Source organism: Megalops cyprinoides, chromosome 14 (assembly GCF_013368585.1).
Source record: "Megalops cyprinoides isolate fMegCyp1 chromosome 14, fMegCyp1.pri, whole genome shotgun sequence".
Taxonomy (NCBI): Eukaryota; Metazoa; Chordata; class Actinopteri; order Elopiformes; family Megalopidae; genus Megalops; species Megalops cyprinoides.
Window position 1 is genome coordinate 20,123,357 of NC_050596.1, and position 18,206 is coordinate 20,141,562.

Consider the following 18,206-nt stretch of genomic DNA (forward strand, 5'->3'; position numbering starts at 1 on the left):
TTCTCTCTGTGTAACCACAAGCATTATTATGATATTAACATTATCATTATTATCATTGCTATTGCTATCTTTTCTGCAGATATCCTCATCAGTAAGAGCAGAACAGTGTCAAAGAATAACATCACTTTCATGAAAGTAAATGATTTTCAAGGACACTATCACAAACTGTAAGTAAGACATAATATAAGGCAGACCCACAACAAAGTGGTCACACCTCTTCAAAATATGTTTAACCAAGGAGGAAGCAAGCTGCAAAACCACAAACAGAGGCAGTCAAGGAAGTATATGAGGGCCTTGAAATAGAAAAATGGCAGAATCTCCCTGAGGTTTGAAGCATCTTGAAAATGAGTGAAAACATAAAGTATGGACATGGAACAAGAGTGACAAATTTAGATTTCAAATTAGGTTAACTAGACAGTTAATGTCTTAGCAGAGCTATTTATGCTACTTATGCTATTATACAACTGCCATGATGACTTACGCAATGCAATATACAGAAACAAAATCATATAAGCTTGCTTTAACTTGCCTCCTCAGCTCTCTAAAATGAAGTGGTGAATTTCCCATTGAGATCCAAGGAGATAGCAACAAAGGATGGCATATGGCATGCCAGTGGGCAAGAAAAAGCAGGCGTGGCATGGCTTTTTTGTATCACTACAACTTATTTTGGATCCTGCATATTTGTATCATGCTGTAGCTACGTACATGCCTGGAGCTTGGATTGTATGTTTTGGGTGGTATTCTGCATCTAACGGGTGTTACTGGCTATCTATTACAGATCAACTATTTCAGGCTGCAGTTGTCTATGAAATCACACTGAGGTCTCAACAGTCAATCTTCCCATGCACAAAATCTCACAAAACCCAGCTGCCCTAATTTCAGTCTGGTCTGTGGCTGGCACAAAACATATGGTAGTTCCTACAAATAAAAAAAACCTTGTTTTTAGGTCTGTTATAATGAGCACGTGGGGGAAAATGTAGGTTTGGGCAGCTGGTTATGTCAGTCATTATTTGCAACTCAATTTTCATTTCTTAAAAATGTGTGGAGCACACCTCCCAATTCTGTGTTGATTGTCTTCTTGTTTTATGTAAGATCCTTTACCTACGAAAGACAGGTTTTCACATTCTATAAGTGCAGCTCTGATTAAGCAATTTCACACTGTAAATAAATCAATCTTTCATAATAAATTGGAAAATGCACTGATGAGCCAAAATATTATGACTGCTCACAGGTGAACCAAATAACATTGATCATCTCCAAACAAGGGCGCATGTCAAGGTCTGGGTAGATTAGATGGTAAGCGAACAATCAGTTCTTGTAGCCAATGTGTTGGATGCAGGAGAAATGGGCAGGAGTAAAGACCTGAGCGACTTTGACAAGGGCAACATTGTTATGGCCAGATGACTGGGTCAGAGCATCTCTGAAATGGCAAGGCTTGTAGGGTGCTCCTGGTCAGGAGTGGTGAGTACCTACCAACAGTGGTCAGAGGAGAGACAAACCACAAACTGGCGACAGGGTGTTGAGTGCCCAAGGCTCATCGATGCGCAAAAGCAACAAAGGCTATCCAGTCTGGTTTGAACCAACAGAAGATCTACTGTGGCACAAGTCACAGAAAATTTTAATGATGGTTATATGCCATGCCTGCATGCCATTTTCCCTTGCAAATGCAAGAAGCTTCATCTGAATAAATTATTAATTTACTTTTAGGAGAAATAACCTGTCTACTTTTTAACATTCAAAAGGAGTTTGAGCACTTCATTTTACTATATCATTAACAAGAATAAAAATCACTTTGCTTTATTCATTATTTTGGATATGTACACCTTGATGGATACACACAGAAGACTGGGACAGAAATATGCAACGTTTGTTCATTGAACCAAAGAACCAATATCATTACTTCAATTAATCATTTACAGCAATATTGCTGTGACTACCTAATTGCATGAAACAGAATCATTCAATGTGATTGCACAAGTCCTTTATTTGAATACATTATAACAAGCAGTCAAAAGACATACAGGTCAACTATCTGTTTCCTTTCGTTTTACATCTACAATAACTTTCAGTGTGTTAGCATATTAAAATAATGTGATTAAAAAAAAAAAAGATTCAACATTGACAAAACTTTATCGCTAAACAAAAAAACAATAAGCTCTCCAAAGTGAGTTTCACCTGTATGGCACCATTTTCTTCATATCTAAAGTGTCAAACCTTTCTTCAAAACATGACTTGGAAATGATACAGTACTGAAGGTTTTTATTGAATAAAAAACACAAACCTTCCACAGACCTACGTTTAGTGCTAGAGAAAATAATCTGTTAAATAACAGTGCTTTTTGTCATTTTTTTAAATAGTGCTTTCAACAAAAGTAATAAAAATCACTTTGACTATTTACAAGCCTGCAACTTTAAAAGTCCATTTAATTGATTGTCAGTTTGCTCTTTACATATATTGATTTCAATGACATCATTTAACTGAGTCTCATCGATAAGAAACATCTCTATATATATAAAAAAGAAAACCAAAACAAAATCAAAAAGGCGAGTCCAGAAACATGAGACTGGTTGTGTTGATTGCCATACTTTGTCATAATATTAATAATTATAACAATAATAACAAAATCACCTTTCAGCACCTTTATGATGAAGTAATGACATTTTTAAAAACTCTTTTAAATTATGCACAAAACATTCAACAATGTATTGTTCTAGAAGAATCTCTTATAAATGAAAACTTGCTCGTTTGTTGTTTTGTTTTTTGGATCAGTGCATTTGAGTGAGTCTGACAGTGAACTGGAGCAAGGCGTCACCTGATCCACTCCAGCACCATTGACCCGTCTTCAGTATACTGCCTGCGATATTGTGACATGGACCCCACGGAGAGGTGAAAGTGGCCATTTCTTAGGAAAAAATAACACTTGAAGAATGTAGGGAAAAAAACCCTGTTTCAGCTGAATTCTGAAGTCTTTGAATTTCCCTGCTATACGACCACAGTTTGTCTTGGTACAATTATGCATAACTTTGTAGTTATCCCACATACAGTTAAATACGATAACAAAGAAAAGTGAACAAGTGAAATGAAATGTTTCTATTGATCTCACCCCTCTGTTTACAGTAAAACTGAGATTAAAACTGACCACAAGGTTTAGTGAACCCCAATAAAAAAAAGATAAAATTCAATTAAAATTCAAAAATTCAATTAAAATTATCAGTTGTTTACCTCGACATAAGCGCTTTATGTGCACTTCCAATATTAGAGATAAACATTATTTAAAATTTACTCTAAAACACCAGTAAGTATTTAGAAATGAAGCTCAGGGTTAGTGTTTTGTTGGATGTGCCAAGCAAAAATCAATGCAGATTTATAAATACCTGGAAAATCCAATCGTATTTTCTAATAGGTCCATGACAGGATGCTTTAAATTATGAAGAACAAATACTTGAATTGATTTAGATCCTGCATCTTCATACTTGCCTGATTTTTTCTACTCTACAGATGGCAAACAAAACAAAAAGTACAGAAACCACAGCTACAGTCTGACTTACTCGGAACCAAAATGTACCACACAAATTAGACAGCAGGGGCTAAATTAAATGACTATTTTATATTAAAAAGACATTTTAGATTTAAACAGACTTGCATTTCCTAAATCTTGCAATTTTTAAGAAAAGATTTTCCCTGTGTATTGGCATTTCCTAACCTATAAATAATTATAAATAAAATATCAAACCCAGGTGAAGGAAAAAGAAACACTTTCTACTCCCTCCCCACACCCAAGAGTTTAAATTATCTGACCAAAATATGATTTGGAGCAGTTCCTCTGTCGAAAAAACCCCATTTGTCAACATACTGCAGGAATTTCTCAGTGCTAACAATCATATTACATACAGATACTGTGTTGACAGACTATCGCGAATGGAACCAAGGAAATGAGAAAGTCTTAGCAACATCTTCATCCATCCACCAGCCTGAATAACTGCATGAACGTCAAAAAAAAGGAGACAACACATTCTGGAGAGAGAAAAAAAGAAGTGTATACACAAAAAAGTGATCTCAGCTGTGTCTCTGAACTGTGGAGGACCTGATGTTAACTGTGAAACACACACAGCTTTACCCTGAATGTGTTCAAAATTGATCCCAGACAAACTAAAAATGGGCAATATTACATATGAGGAAAAAACCCCAACAAAATAAAAGTCAAAGCACAGTTTTGTTTTTCCATTTTCAGTACAATCAGAGGTAAAACCCAGAGGTCTGTGGGTCTGGGAGGCTGGGCAGGACTTCAGGGCAGGGTTGGGTGGTTTCAGTGGGCACTGCAGTGCTCCCGTTGGGCACAAAACAATTTCCAGTGTAGGACACGCTGGTGCCATTTAGGATGCAACCATTCTCCATCTGAAAAGGATGAAAAAATACACATCGTGTCAATCATGTCACCTTCATTACCCCCACCCAACCACACACACACACACACGTACACGCACTCTCATTCTCTCTCCAGAGGGGAACCAAATCAATGCATTCCTATTTTGACATTCACTCCTTCAAGGTCTTCTAGTATAAGTAAACATACCATGCATGAATTGACCTGAATCGACCCACTGCTGCCAAAAGCATGTCTGCAATAGCATGTGACACTCCAGTCATTTGATGAGTGTCAGTGATGGAATGCCACTCATCTAAACAGCAAACTTGAGAGAGAATTAGTGTGCCATAACCTGTCAGTGTACTCCTTTATCTTTCTTAAATCAACAAATGTACTGTGCTCTGTGAGAAAATTTGCCTTTACTCCTGAAATGATGCATCCTCAAAACAGAGTTGAACCACCAACCTCTTTAATGTTTTGTTGGAAGTAAATATCCTCAATACAAAGGCAAGGAGTTCAACAGACAATTAGAGAAAAGCCACAGTGTTTGTGTGTGTATGTGTGTGGGTGTTTGCATGTAACACTGTTCCAGAGAGGACGCAATTAACACCTGTTCATCACTGAAGATCTTTACTGATTTCTTTGTGGTAGGTTTTGACGAGTTACCCTGCTAATAAAGAAACAAGGCACAGGAAACTGTTTCTGTCTGTGGGATGAAGAATAGATGATGGTAGAGTATGTCCGTTCATGTCATTCTACAGGACATAATGCAGCAGTTAGTAAAGGTGAACAAACACAATACTGTTCTGTGTGAATTTGGTTAATATATGTTGACCCATTGACCTTGAAACAGTCAGGCCAGTGGCCTGAATCCAGACTAGGACAGGCCTGGACATGGAGAACCGACACTCTACTCTCCCGGAGTTAGACAATGATACAGAACACCATGCTGAGGGAAGGAGTGCTGTGCCAGAGATGGCTGGAGCCAAAGACAGCACTGCTATTGAAGAGCGATTTTTATGGTGCAAGCTTCCATATGTATTGCTTGCTCACTGGCTCACATACTCACCAAGTGTATTCCTGTTTTCCCCATGATTCTGTATGAAATGACTCAACAATGTTATATTTTGTTGGGGGTGGAGTAACAAATACAATTTACATTTTTTTAGCTAGCAAGGTATTTTGTCTGTGGTGCACTATTCAGTCATCACACCCACAATGAATGGAGCCCTGACACTCCAGTGTTGCCTACTCATACAGAGTTTGTGCCTGTGCTCTCCAAACAGAGGAGAGTGCAGTGTTGTGGACCAGCGCACAGACTTCTCTGTGTCCATAACCCATCTGAGAGGCGGGTCTTGGGATAGCAGCTCTGTCCTGTGATAGCCATTCACCTCGTCGCCGCTGTAATCCTGCTCCATACCTGTAAATGGATTATCCAGGAATGATCCTGGTAAAGAAGCTCGCAGAACACCTATGGGTCAGACCCAGCGGGTGTCCTCTGCCCCCTTACTGAATCAACACCCTCGCTTTCTGACTCTGCCCCTAGCTCCCGCTCACCCTCATTCCGGGGGAAAAAGGGGGAGTAATGGGGAGGCCTGTTTAAATAAACATCTTGACTGCCACCTTTAGTGGGAAGTCACTGAGAATATCCAGCATTCAGCTCCCCGACCACCTAGCCAACCCTAACCCTCCATCAGCTAATCTGCACTTCTTCATCATGGTAGCATCAGGAGGAAACTGTAAGTCAGAAAGCTCATGCTTAGCTTGCCACCTATGCTTTCCTTTCGGTGGGTGTTGCTGACCCCTAATGAAATCACAGCAAAGCCAAAGCAAGAGCCCATCCTGGTCTCATCCTCTCCATCACTTTATCTTGCTCCGTCTCTCCCTCCCTGTCTTTCTTCTTCCCTTCTTCCCTCTGTCTCTGGCTCTTTCTCACAAATTCAAATTCAGACTGTGCTTCACTGGCATGACTTAAGGTTCAAAGAGTTACAAATGTGAAATGTATGATACAAAAATAATGGGGGCTATGACCAATGTTTTGCTTCGAGATGTCTGCTGCTCTTGCCTCTAAGGCTATGGGTGGGGGACAAATGGCGGCAGTGTAGCGGCAGCAGTGTAGCATAGTGGTTAAGGAGCAGGACTCGTACCTGAAAGATTGCCAATTTGATCACCCACTGGGACACTGCTGCTGTACCCTTGGGTACTTAACCCACAATTGCCTCTGTAAATATCCAGCTGTATAAATGGATAACATTGCAAAGAACCGTAACCTATGTAAGTCGCTCTGGGTAAGAGTGTCTGCTAAATAATGTAATGTAAATGTCTGCATGCTGTTCCTCCCCAGGAAGAATCAGGATTTTGCTACAGTTTGAGCAGACATTAAAGTTTACCAAGCAGACTTCAGATATGGGGAGCTAATCCTACCTTATGCCTATGTATTTTAAAAAGGATGACATAAAGGGCATCTGTGACACTCTCTCCCTGTCTGTCTCAGTTTCTGTCTCTCTCTCTCTTTCTCTGATGCACTACTGTACCAGTTTTGTTGTTGCTTTCTTGAATCTCCAAAACTGACAACAAAACAATAACAACCACGACAACCAACCAAGGGAAGGATATGGTGGCCAACATGTGGCAGGCCAGGCTGCCCTCCCTGACCAATGCAGTCAGGACCACAATGTCTCAGTATCACTTTGACTGGATGTAAAGCATTTGGTTAAGGCTCCTGTCCACCCCCTGATTCAACAGCACAAACTCCAGATGAGTCAGCAGAAGTGCACTCTCATGGTCAGCTAGCCCTGAGAGGTAGGCTTACTCTGAGCATTAAACAGGTAGAGAAGATTTGCGGTGACCTGCAGGGTGAGACTTCATTATGACATGTTCAGCTGGATCAGATCCAGCACTTGGGGCCATTTTAGGACAGTGGTTTCCTTGGGGATATGTGGCCATTACGTAAAAACCAAAAAAACAACAAAAAAAGGAGGGCTCTGTAAAAGGTCTTTTTTAGGGAGTGACTTTAATTCTTCACTCGTATGTGCAGGAGCAATCCAGCTGACACAGAACGCTCTCACAATGCTGCCTTGACGTTGCAGTGACATTGCCAATGAAACGTCAAAGCAATGTTAGATAACATTTTCTCTACTGGGTAACAGCTGTGATGGAACAGCATGGCTGCTCTGGGGTGATTCTTTTCCAGGAAAACAGTGCTGTGCTCAAACTGAGACATTTCCAAACGTTGCATATGAGCATGTTGGTTTACGTGCACCTGTGTGTGGTGTATTTTTGTGTGTTTTTGTAGTTATTTCACATTTACATTTTGTCACCTGGCAGACAATTTTAACCAGAGCAACTTACAAAGCAAATGATGAATTAATGTTTGGTAAATAAAACATCAGAAACTGAATGTACTGCCATTGTACAGCACAGCAAAGCATTAGAAACAACATTGGCCAGATACAATGATTTTCTAGAAGACAAGGAACCAGTTCTTCATATAGAATGTCCATTATTTTCAAACAGAATTTCATAGTAGGCTTGGACGGGGTTCATCACTTCTTTCTCGATGCTCAGCAAAAAGCCTGGTTCTATCAGATGAGATTGGTCCTTAGTGTACCCTTTAACTGTTAAAAGCTGTTGTACCCTTGAGCATGAACCTTAACCCTAACCAGCTCCTGCTCCTCCATCACTGTGTCCAATCTGATTCCCACATGCTTCTCTTTTGTGGTACTGTAAAGCCCAGCTAAACCCAGATCACCCTTGCTCACATGGGAGAAAGTCAACCCAGGATGTTCCAGGTGACATGGAATAAGGATGTATCCCTTCTTCACCTTGTTAGGTCTCACATAATAAGAAGTCAAGCAGACTTTGCTCAGACACAACCTTCATAAAACACCCCCATACATTCCTGTAGGGTCTTCTGTGGAGGATTGCCTCTTATTATTGTGCATACAACTCAAAAATTAAAGAGCAATGACATTATAAGCAAGAAGTTCACTGAATTTGCATTCCATTGAAGCAACCATCTCCAGTAGTCTCCGTTAGTTGTTAAGTTGTCATATCAGACATTAATTCCACTCATGAGAACTCTCAACTGCTAACAAAATTGCTTAAGCCAACAGACACATGGGTGTGCTTGCAACTCACTTTCACACTCTTTTGTGTGGCAGGGTCCTTACCTTACTGTGAGAAGCGTCTGGTGGCAGCGTGGAGGTGAACAGTCCATAGGATTCCAGAGAAGGCAGCTGATGGGACGTCCCCAGACCCAGAATGTGCTCTAGGGCCGAGTCTTGGGTGGCGTACTGAGAAAAACATGAGGGCGTGGCCCCGTCTGGGCAGGGCAGCTGCTGTTTCTGATGGGCCACAGGACAGGAGGACGTGGAGGCCGCCACTCCCTGGTACACCCCGCTGTTACCCAGTGCTCCGTTCACTGTGAACTGGCCTGCATTGTAATCCGCAAGGGACACTCCCTGAGCATGCGTGACAGACGCCACGTCCACCCCTTCAGCCACGCCCTGCCCGTTGGAAAAGCAAGACCCGTTAGTTGCCAGTTCTGTCTGGCTAGATAGAGACCCCTGGTGGCCATAACTGTAACTCTGCCACTGGGGGTTGCCCGCGGGCTGCTGGCTGAGGGAGGGATATACTCCGTTGACTGTATCACCCCCTTTCTGCTTGAGATGACATTGGGAGTGGAGCTGCAGGAGGAGCTGGTTCTGCTGCCACTGGTTCTGGTGCTGGTGCAGGCCCGGTTCCACTGCTTCGCTGTTGAACAGCGCCTCCTGCTGGTGGTGGTGAGCATGGTCATTCCCCAGGTCCTCCTGGACTCCCACGCTTGTATGAATGTGCTGGGTGACCCAGTGGCCATTGTGAAGGGGCTGCTCCCAGCTCTGCAGTCCGTTCTCTGCTGGAAGAACCTCAGGGTCACTGTGCTGGCACTCAACTTGCTGGCTCCAGGCGTCCCCTTTCCCTGGGGTCAGGTGGCCGCTCATGTGCTGCTGCATCTGCTGAGACAACTGCACGATGGGCGGCTGCCTCGGTGGCCTGTAGGTGGTGTACGGTATGGGCGTAGCCTGAGGGCCGGGGGCTGGGCTGGGGCAGGGCAGGGACAACGTGGGAGGGGCTTGGGACTGGGGGGCAGAGGATGGCAGGGGGTGGGGCGCCTGGCTGTCGCCGACACCCCCGCTCGCCTCAGTCCTGCCCCCCAGGGAGTCGTGGATGTAGGAGAGGATCTCATTGTTGGTCAGCAGGTCGTTGAGGGAGGGGATGTAGTCTGGCTCCATCTCCACGCGGATCATCCGCTCGTCCAGAAGAAGGAGCTCCAGGTCCTCGGCGTTGAGGCCCAGGCTCTCCAGGGCGCTGAACAGCTCGCTGTTGGAGCAGCTCTCCTCGCCGCCCAGCGAGAGGGAGTCCAGCGTGGCCAGGAGCGGGTCGAAGCTCGAACCCTCGGGCCCCACCTCAGCCACGCTTTTCGATGGCGCGCTCCAGCTGTCGTTCCCCAAAGGGCCGGTGAAGCCCGCATCACCCTGCTCACTGAACAGGCTACTGTGGAAGGAAAGCTTGGGTTCGACGGCAGGCTGGCAGACATAGACAGACTCATCCTGCCTCATTAAGGCCCCCAGTAATGAGCTGGGGTCTGGGTCATCCTTGGAGCTCTTGCTCTTCTTGGACTTGCTGTTCTTGCCTTTGCCCTGCAGTGTGTCGTTGAAGCCCGGGATGGGGTAGCTGGTCTGGTACAGCAGGGCTTCTCCTGTGGCAAAGGTGAAGGGGAGGTGCATGGAGCGTTTCCGAAGGTGCTCTCCACCTTCCTCCTCCCTGCAAATGCAAGATACATCACTGTCTGTCTTACACTTACTTCAAAAACCATGTTTTGAGCCAGGAAGTACAGTCTCAACCAAAAACGAGTCCTTGTTTAGGACTTTAAATAACTTACTATGTCAAATGTAGAAATTGTTAATAATTAGCTGTTTTCATAGTGCAATGAACATGCTCAAAACATTAAGTTAATGATAAATTATGACATAACAGCCATTTAGTGATTCATGGATCTGAGATTCTACAGTGTAGCAGACACTGCTTTGGTCCTGTAATCTTGATGGGAAGTGTTAATAAACTTGTACCTATAATGAAAAACAGACCCCGAATGGCCGTTTTTGGGCGTGACAAAAACGAGTGCACTTACACAAGGGGCCTCTGGGTGGCAATGATGTAGTCTGGCTTGCCGTTCTTATAGACCAGCCTGGCGTTTGCCTGGACCCACTTCCAGCGGTTGTCCTTGGTGAGGAGTCTGAACACAGTCAAACCGCTCTCTCCCGTCTTGATCACTGTCATCAGCAAAAATAAATGAGTCAAAATGGGAATGATTTATCACCGTAAACACAAACGTGAGTGCTGAATCACTAGTTATAGGGCACACACAATTATGGGGTGCCTAGGGCTATGTTCTGAAATAAAAAACTATTTTATACTACCATTATAATTTAACAAGTAGTTTAACTTGAAAGAACCTTTTTGTAGAATTTTGGAACGTACAAATATGTGGAAATAATTTGGACATTTTTGGGAAACTGTAAAATGAAGCCCAACAAAGGTGTTTCCATGGACATACCGACCAAACATAGGGTCAATGGTCAACTGACTAATGTTGATTTATAAGTATTTGGTCCAGCCATTTATAACGTTTTATTAAACCATGGAACAACTCGAGGCGCTTTAAAAGTGGACTGGCTCCTCTCTCCTCCCTGAGCATCCAGCCTTGCGGCAGGAAGTGAATCCTGTACAGGAAGTGAGCCCTTAACCTCTCTTCCACGTGTCCCATTGTTGCCTCTGCTGTTTCCTTCACCCCTGCAGCCACCCCTCAGCCGTTCACCATTCTGCGGCTGCTGCATTATAGGGGGGCAAAACACAGGTGCGAGACACTGAAGACCCATTGTTCTCAAAGGCAGCTTTGCCAGTAATGAGATTAGCAGAAAGGCTTTGGCCCAGGCCAAGATCACAGAGGTGTCCAAAACTGCAGGAGCCACTACAGGAAATGTGAAAATGTTAACGGTAAGAAAAATAACACCACATTGTGAAGGTTATGCCTTTGGTATAGCTTTGCAGTGCCATGGAATTTCCAAATCCATCAGCGAGGTTAGGTATTTTGAATACTGAGACATGTGGAAACATGAGGGAAGAATAGTTGGGTAACAGTTCAGAGAATTGGATTTGCAGTGTCAGAAATAGATATAAAGCACCTGGTATTGCTATAACAGCTTTCATCTTTTGAGAAGAAAGATGATCTAAGTTGATCTATAAGCAAAACACAGGGAGGTAGTTGGAGATATCAAGCGTTTATAAGTCAGCCTCACTAGGGCCATTGAATATGTGTGACATTGAGCTCAACATTTTCCATGGGGTTCATTTTCAAATATGTATCGACTTATCTAAAAAGGTTGAAATGATTTCGAAACTCTGAAAAAATATACATGTCAAATGATAACCGTAAGGAAAACTACCGGCAGTTATTCACATAGCCCCAGGTGCCCTTTAAGAATGGAAAAAATGAAGGTTAACATCTGTGACATACAAACCCCATTTGTTCTCAGTTGTGGTTTTTGAAGCGGTTTGCTTTGGGCATTTTTTCATTGTCATCTTATCATCATGTAGTACATGGAGCCTATCTATTTAAATTTTCATAGGAACATTAAAAAAATGCGTACAATTAAAATAAATGCAGTAAATATAAATCATTGAAGGGGGAAGTCCAAGACAGTGGCAGTTTGGTTTTTGTCTTCAATACTCAACCCCTGCACTCTTTTAAGTTTTAAGTCTCAAAATTCTGAAAAATCTCACTCCATTTTCAGGAAACCCTGAAAGTCACTGAGAGGGATAACCTGCTGCTACACTGAATTCTACATGTTCTGGAATCATTAGATTTCCATGTAAATTAAAATCAAGAGAACAATAAGTACAAGTATACATCACATAATATAGCGCAAGACATACTTGCAATGTAGTTCATAAGAGCATGTGAGTCTGCTACAGCACGTGAAGTCACCCTCAATCGTTCACAATATGATTGCTTTCCTGAGCTGGGGGCTTGGGTCTTCAGATCACTGAACCAAATGTGTTCATAGTCTGATTAAGCCACAACAAATATGATAGCTGAAGCACACAAATTCATTGAATTGACTGTCTTAGATCAAAGAGAAGAGAGCCATCTTGTCTTTTTTTGGCAGGACCGAAATCTGTCCTCCAATGACAGAGTGATATACTAATTATTTAGAGAATGGGTGTGTGTGTGTGTGTGTGTGTGTGTGTGTGTGTGTGTGTGTGTGTGTGGGAGGGGGCGTCAGAGACAATTTATATTATTTATTTACTCAGCAGATGTCCTTACACAGGTCAGTTTATGCACCTAGCAATGTTTTTCAAATATTATCCAGTTATACCGCTGGGTATTTACAGTAAAGTAAGTCAGGTTAAATACCTTGCTGAAGGTTACAATGTTAGTGCTGCAACGTTTGGATTACAAACCCTGCTCCTTAACCATGAAGCCCACGCTGCCAGCACAATCTCCTCCCCCTTCTTTTGGTGCATTTTTTCAGATGGGTTTAATGTGTATAATGTCCCTGCTCTTAACTGTGCTGTAATATCGTCATTGTGTCACTTTCAGTTGACTCCGGCAGATCCTGGATCAGAATTAAAACTCCTGATGTGGATTTGCAGCCCCAGTTCACATTTCTATCCTCTCCACGGTTCTGAGGCTTTGCTCAATCTCTTATATAATCTGCGGGATTATGGGAAAACATCCGGCCCGGTACTATGAGTCCAGTGTGGACTGCCTGTTTGCTGGCCTTGACACAGGTCAATCCACCGGTCTGGCTCCGGCCTACTTTTCCCCCTGTGGACCGGAACTGTAGCGTGCATTTCACAGTCTGTGATTCTCTCTGCAAGGCTGGGCGTGGATTCCTACCCATCAGCACCCGAGGTTGGCGGTTAGAGCACGGCAGTATGCCATGTGGCATGGCTCAAAGAGCTCTGTACTTAAGTGGGCAGGGTCGCTGGGTTCACATGCCTTAGTGGAACAAACTGCTTCATGGCTATCCTCTTTCAAGAGTTCGCCATCCCTTTGTTCAGATCAACATGTGAGCAAGAAACGAGGAACGCATTCAGACGTTCCAACCAAACTACTTTTGTAATTATGACTTTAACTGAGCCTGCTATTAATTTCGCAAGCAGCTTGCATCATATCTGAAACTCAATACACTGACCCTGAGAGGAGGTATTGTGGTAAGTCTCACCTGTGTTAGCCTAGGAGGGCATAATAAAGTGCTACCACAATCCTGTATGTCACTTCAGGAGATGGTGGAAAAGTTTAAAAGTAGTAGAGTTTATATGTGACTCAAGGTAGGGGGGTGGAGCGTGAGCAGCCTTACTGCGGACGTGGTTCTCTGCGCAGTACAGCATGTCGGCCGCGTGGATGAACTGGTACCCAGAACCTCGAACACGCAGCTCTGCCTCGGTGTAGCCCAGGACGATCTTGCCCCTGCAAGACACAGCATGGGAGCCGTCAGGAATGAAATACTGAATATCATATATTAATTAAAGTGTATGTAAGTACTTACATTACATTTACATTAAAATAATTAAATATAGATTATTAATACTGATAATGACACCAACAACAACAATAATAATGAGGGTGGGCGTACTTGGCATCGCAGGCCATGGGAGTAAAGTCCAGCTTGTGCTTGGTTCTGAAGATCATGTTCTTGGTTCGGATCTCCAGGATGGAAGGGGGCTGCAGAGGGGTGGCGATAGCAAACAGGGCCAGCTGGGGGGGCACCTGGCCCCCATCATCCAGGCGTCGGTTCTGCCCATGTAGGAACTTCAGCCTGCCCTGCAGGTTTAGTGCCTGGAAGGGCGCAGATCACACAATGACCACGAGGGGCACCAGCGGTGATAGTGTCAGAGTTGAGACTGTCTATTTATGTGCTAGACACTACTTAAAATACCACTCTCTTAGCATGATTAAAAAATAATTTTAGCCCACCTTAACAAAGTAACCTTTCAACAAATCTGGTGTGGCTAGATGACAGGCAGAAGAGCCTGTTTGTGTGTGTTGTGTGTGAGACGTTGTGAGCGCGGTGTGTATGTGTTTGTCTGTATGTGTCTTGCTGTGTACATGTCTCTGTGGCTGTGCGATTGTGTACGTACGCCTTGGAACCGCATGCCAAATCACTGTGTGTGTTTCTGTGTGTGTGAGTGTGTGTGCCTGTGAGAGAGAGGGGGGGGGGGGGGGGGGAGAGAGAGAGAAATGTTCTTCCTTCAAATCACTACTCACTACTGTATTTTGAGAAGTAATGCCAATAAAGCATATCAGAATTTGAATTTCAGAAAGAAAAAGAGAGAGAAAGCAAGAGAGGGGAGGATCAGAAGAAGAGACAGAGGGCATTTATGCGTGCCTAAAGGTTGGTGTTCATGCTGTACTGAGTATATGTGTGTCTGTGTGTGGACTTCAGTGTAGCACTCTAACCCTTTCATGGTGTTTAATTAATGCACCATAGCTGGCTGACCAACATGAACAGTGCCCCTATTGTGGAGGGGCAGTATTAACTGCACCAAGGCATGTCTGGATTCTGACAGACAGCCATACTCCCGGGTCCTGTCACACAGACACGTCAGCTTCCAGCAGTCCATAGTGTCACTGAGGCAGTGCGGAAAGACCTACCTCAATATCCACTTAAGGGTAGGACTTACAGTTCAACAAATTTTCACCCTTTTGAGTTTACATCTGCAGATTTATCACTTTCTTTCTGTAAACTCCCATCGTATTTGTTTTATTTACCCAAACACTTAAGTCCAAAACAAAAAAAGTGCAATGCATGATCTGTGTTTAGATTACATTTTGATATGTCTTCACAGTGTACAGTTTGGTTCTGAGACTATACATCTATGCCAGCACATTTCACTAAACAGACAACATGTTGGTAGGATTGCATTATTTATCTTTAGGGTATTGCTGCTAACAGTTATTTTAGTAACACTTTGCTAATTATAATGCTGTCCTCTGTTTTTAACTGCACTTATATTACATGATATTCTCTAATGCTCTATATGTTAACCCCAGGCAGGGGCAATTAATTAATAAAAACATTCAAGGATGAGCTCCTGTCTCTCCTGGCAAAACTAGTACAGATGCATCTTCTTATCAGGATTCCTCAGTGTGACAGTGAGTGCTGTTGGAGTAGTGGTGTGCTGCAGTGTGTTGGGAGAAAATCAGTTGAGAGCCCAACCTTCAGATCCCGTTTTTTACACACGGGCACTTCGCTGCTATGGAAGTGAGGTTCAGTCTCTATGGAAAAGCAATTGCCATGGTCAACAAGGCTGGGGAAAACAGTTTACCTGCACATATAGTACCAAGCATTTCAAGGGCTTTTGATGTGATGTAGTAAAAATGAATATTTTTTTTTCTTTTTCCAGGAATCTTTTAGTGAAAGCCTCAAATAGATATGCAAGGTAAATCTGACCAGTAAGGCAAATGACTGTTAACATTTTGGAAGAACAGCCCAAGGTGGCATGTAAAGGCAGAAAAACTCTGATGGTTATGAGCGAGTCACCAATCAGACATCCACATTGGATCACATGGGTGGAGTGTCATGAAAAGAGGATTGTCCCTAGGGCAGTGTTACAAAGAGCCTGATACCCAATCTTGATATCCATCCAACAAACCTGAATTAAAAGGGCGCTTTATTGGCGGTACGCAGATTTGTATTGCTAAAACATTTGCTTTCAGAAGCAGGAAAAATATCCAAACAAAAACAGAACAAACCAAACTCTTCCCTTACAAGCTGTGTGAAAAATCCCTTTCCACCCCCTCTTCCCGCCATTCAAGGGTTGGCACGGGTATGTGGATTGGAGGGCGTGTCCCCACTGTCTCAGGATATAGCAGACTGCCAGCTAAGCAGTTTTCCTTCTCTCCAAACCTCCTTTCCTCCCTCTCCATCTCCCTCTCCCATGTTTCTACACAATGTCTCCCGTAAGGTGAACACTATGGATATACGGATTTTACAGTATGTGTTACATCTGGAGCAGATGTTGGAGCTAGGGATTCAATTTCAATCTGTAAAGAACACTACGACAGGAAATAACACAGGTGACATGATTTATGGTGAGTTTCGGTTACCTTTCTCAGCGCGTCTATAACTTTATGGACATATTCTTGTTTTGATTCCACAAAGCGGAGAGATAAAATAAATTCTTAAATTAGCACTCTGAAAGATTTATGCCATACTTTCACAACCTCAGTTCTGCTGTTTTCTTGTTAGGACAAGAGCTGTCCTAGAGCTGGCTGACAAGTAGGCCTAGTAAATATTTAATGGCTTTGGCTCTTCTGCATGTCATTGACATTAACATTGAAGAATATAAAAAAGTTTAATGATGAAAGCAGGCCATTTGACCCATACAGCCTCATCATTACTAGGGCTGTGTCAAGCCTGGTCTCAAAGACTTCAAGGGTCTCTGCTTCCACTGACAGTCTTGGTAAACTCATCTATGCATTGTTAACCATCTGTGTGAAAACTTCAAAATTTCCAAACATCCAACAGAGTAGAAAACACTGGATGGGTGTATACAAGGATGAGACGAGATGAGGGTCTCTTATCGTTGATCAGTGAATAATTAGTTGACTCAATTATCTATCTGGTCTCGCCTTGACAAAGTGACTACCCTAGCGTTGATACAAAGTTGACATTAGTCCCTTAGGCTGGCATTGGGTGAGCAAATTCACACTAATTACAGTATAAAAGAAATACACATACAATAAAACATTTGTATTGTAAATCTGTCATGATCTGTCTGTCCTGTGAGACCTGTTTTCCCCTGTTGATGTAATGTGAAAAATACTTTGCTCAGGAGGATTTGTCTGGAAAACAGTGGGTAAAAAGAAGAGCAGCCCTGTTCTGACTAAGCAAATTCTGCCTTTGCTCTCACCCCCCTCAGATTAAACCCTTTTCCCCACGACCTTGGTGCACTTTTAAGAGGGATTATTTAAGAGAGTGTACATCACAGAGTGGTTTGAAGAGCCATGGTGCTAATAGGGTGGTGTGCTGGGAGGCTACCCCCTGTTCCCTTGCTGCATGTGGCTGGATTTTAACCAGGGAACACCAGGGAATACCCTTATGTTTGGGCTGGTGTATGTGTGCGTGTATGTATGTGTGTGTGTGTGTGTGTGTGTGTGTGTGTGTGTGTGTGTGTGTGTGTGTGCATGTATGTGTGTGCCTGCATGCGTGCATGTGTGCATGTGTGTGTGGGGGGGGGGTGGGGGTGGGGATTAGTGCAGTCATGGGATGTGGCCACAGTGGAACAAGGGAATAAGAACCCTCTACATAGATAATCATGATGACTGTTGTGCTCCGGCCTGTTACACACAGAAGCACACATTCATGTGTGTTCACATATGCTCACACCACACAGAGCTGTATTTATTTTAGTAAAAACCGGTGGCAGTCATTTTACTATATTAAAATAACTTCTAACCCATGGTGCACATAAATACACAAGTACACACACAAAGACAGTACACACAAACAAAGGGAATCATTGTAATGCTACTGTATCCAAGTGGTGATGAAAAGCCTTTGAATAAAGTGCTTTGATTCTTTATGACTAATGGATTGTAAAGGTAAAAGCTTAATGTTAAATCTGTGTTATGAATGTAGCAGAAAAAGCTATGGTTAACCGTACATTTCAATCACATGGAAAACCATAAACAGGTATGCTACTGTTTTTACGCTAGGATGAGTACAGATCCCTCTACTCCTTTACAGGCATTCTCATCCCTCTTAGCCAGTGTTCCACACTGGGATGA

At 43.0% G+C, this 18,206-nt stretch overlaps 1 protein-coding gene across 1 annotated transcript in view; it reads right to left on the minus strand.

Moving 5' to 3' along the window:
* Positions 1 to 4,236: 4,236 nt before the first annotated feature.
* Positions 4,237 to 18,206, minus strand: part of ahr1b (aryl hydrocarbon receptor 1b) — a 58,867-nt gene continuing 44,897 nt past the window's right edge. Inside the window, exons 7-11 of the mRNA XM_036544901.1 lie at positions 14,050 to 14,252; positions 13,774 to 13,883; positions 10,539 to 10,680; positions 8,539 to 10,171; positions 4,237 to 4,395 (exon numbers count right to left, since the gene is read on the minus strand). Of these exons, the coding sequence (XP_036400794.1) occupies positions 4,237 to 4,395; positions 8,539 to 10,171; positions 10,539 to 10,680; positions 13,774 to 13,883; positions 14,050 to 14,252 (2,247 nt within the window). The remainder of the gene's footprint in view (positions 4,396 to 8,538; positions 10,172 to 10,538; positions 10,681 to 13,773; positions 13,884 to 14,049; positions 14,253 to 18,206) is intronic.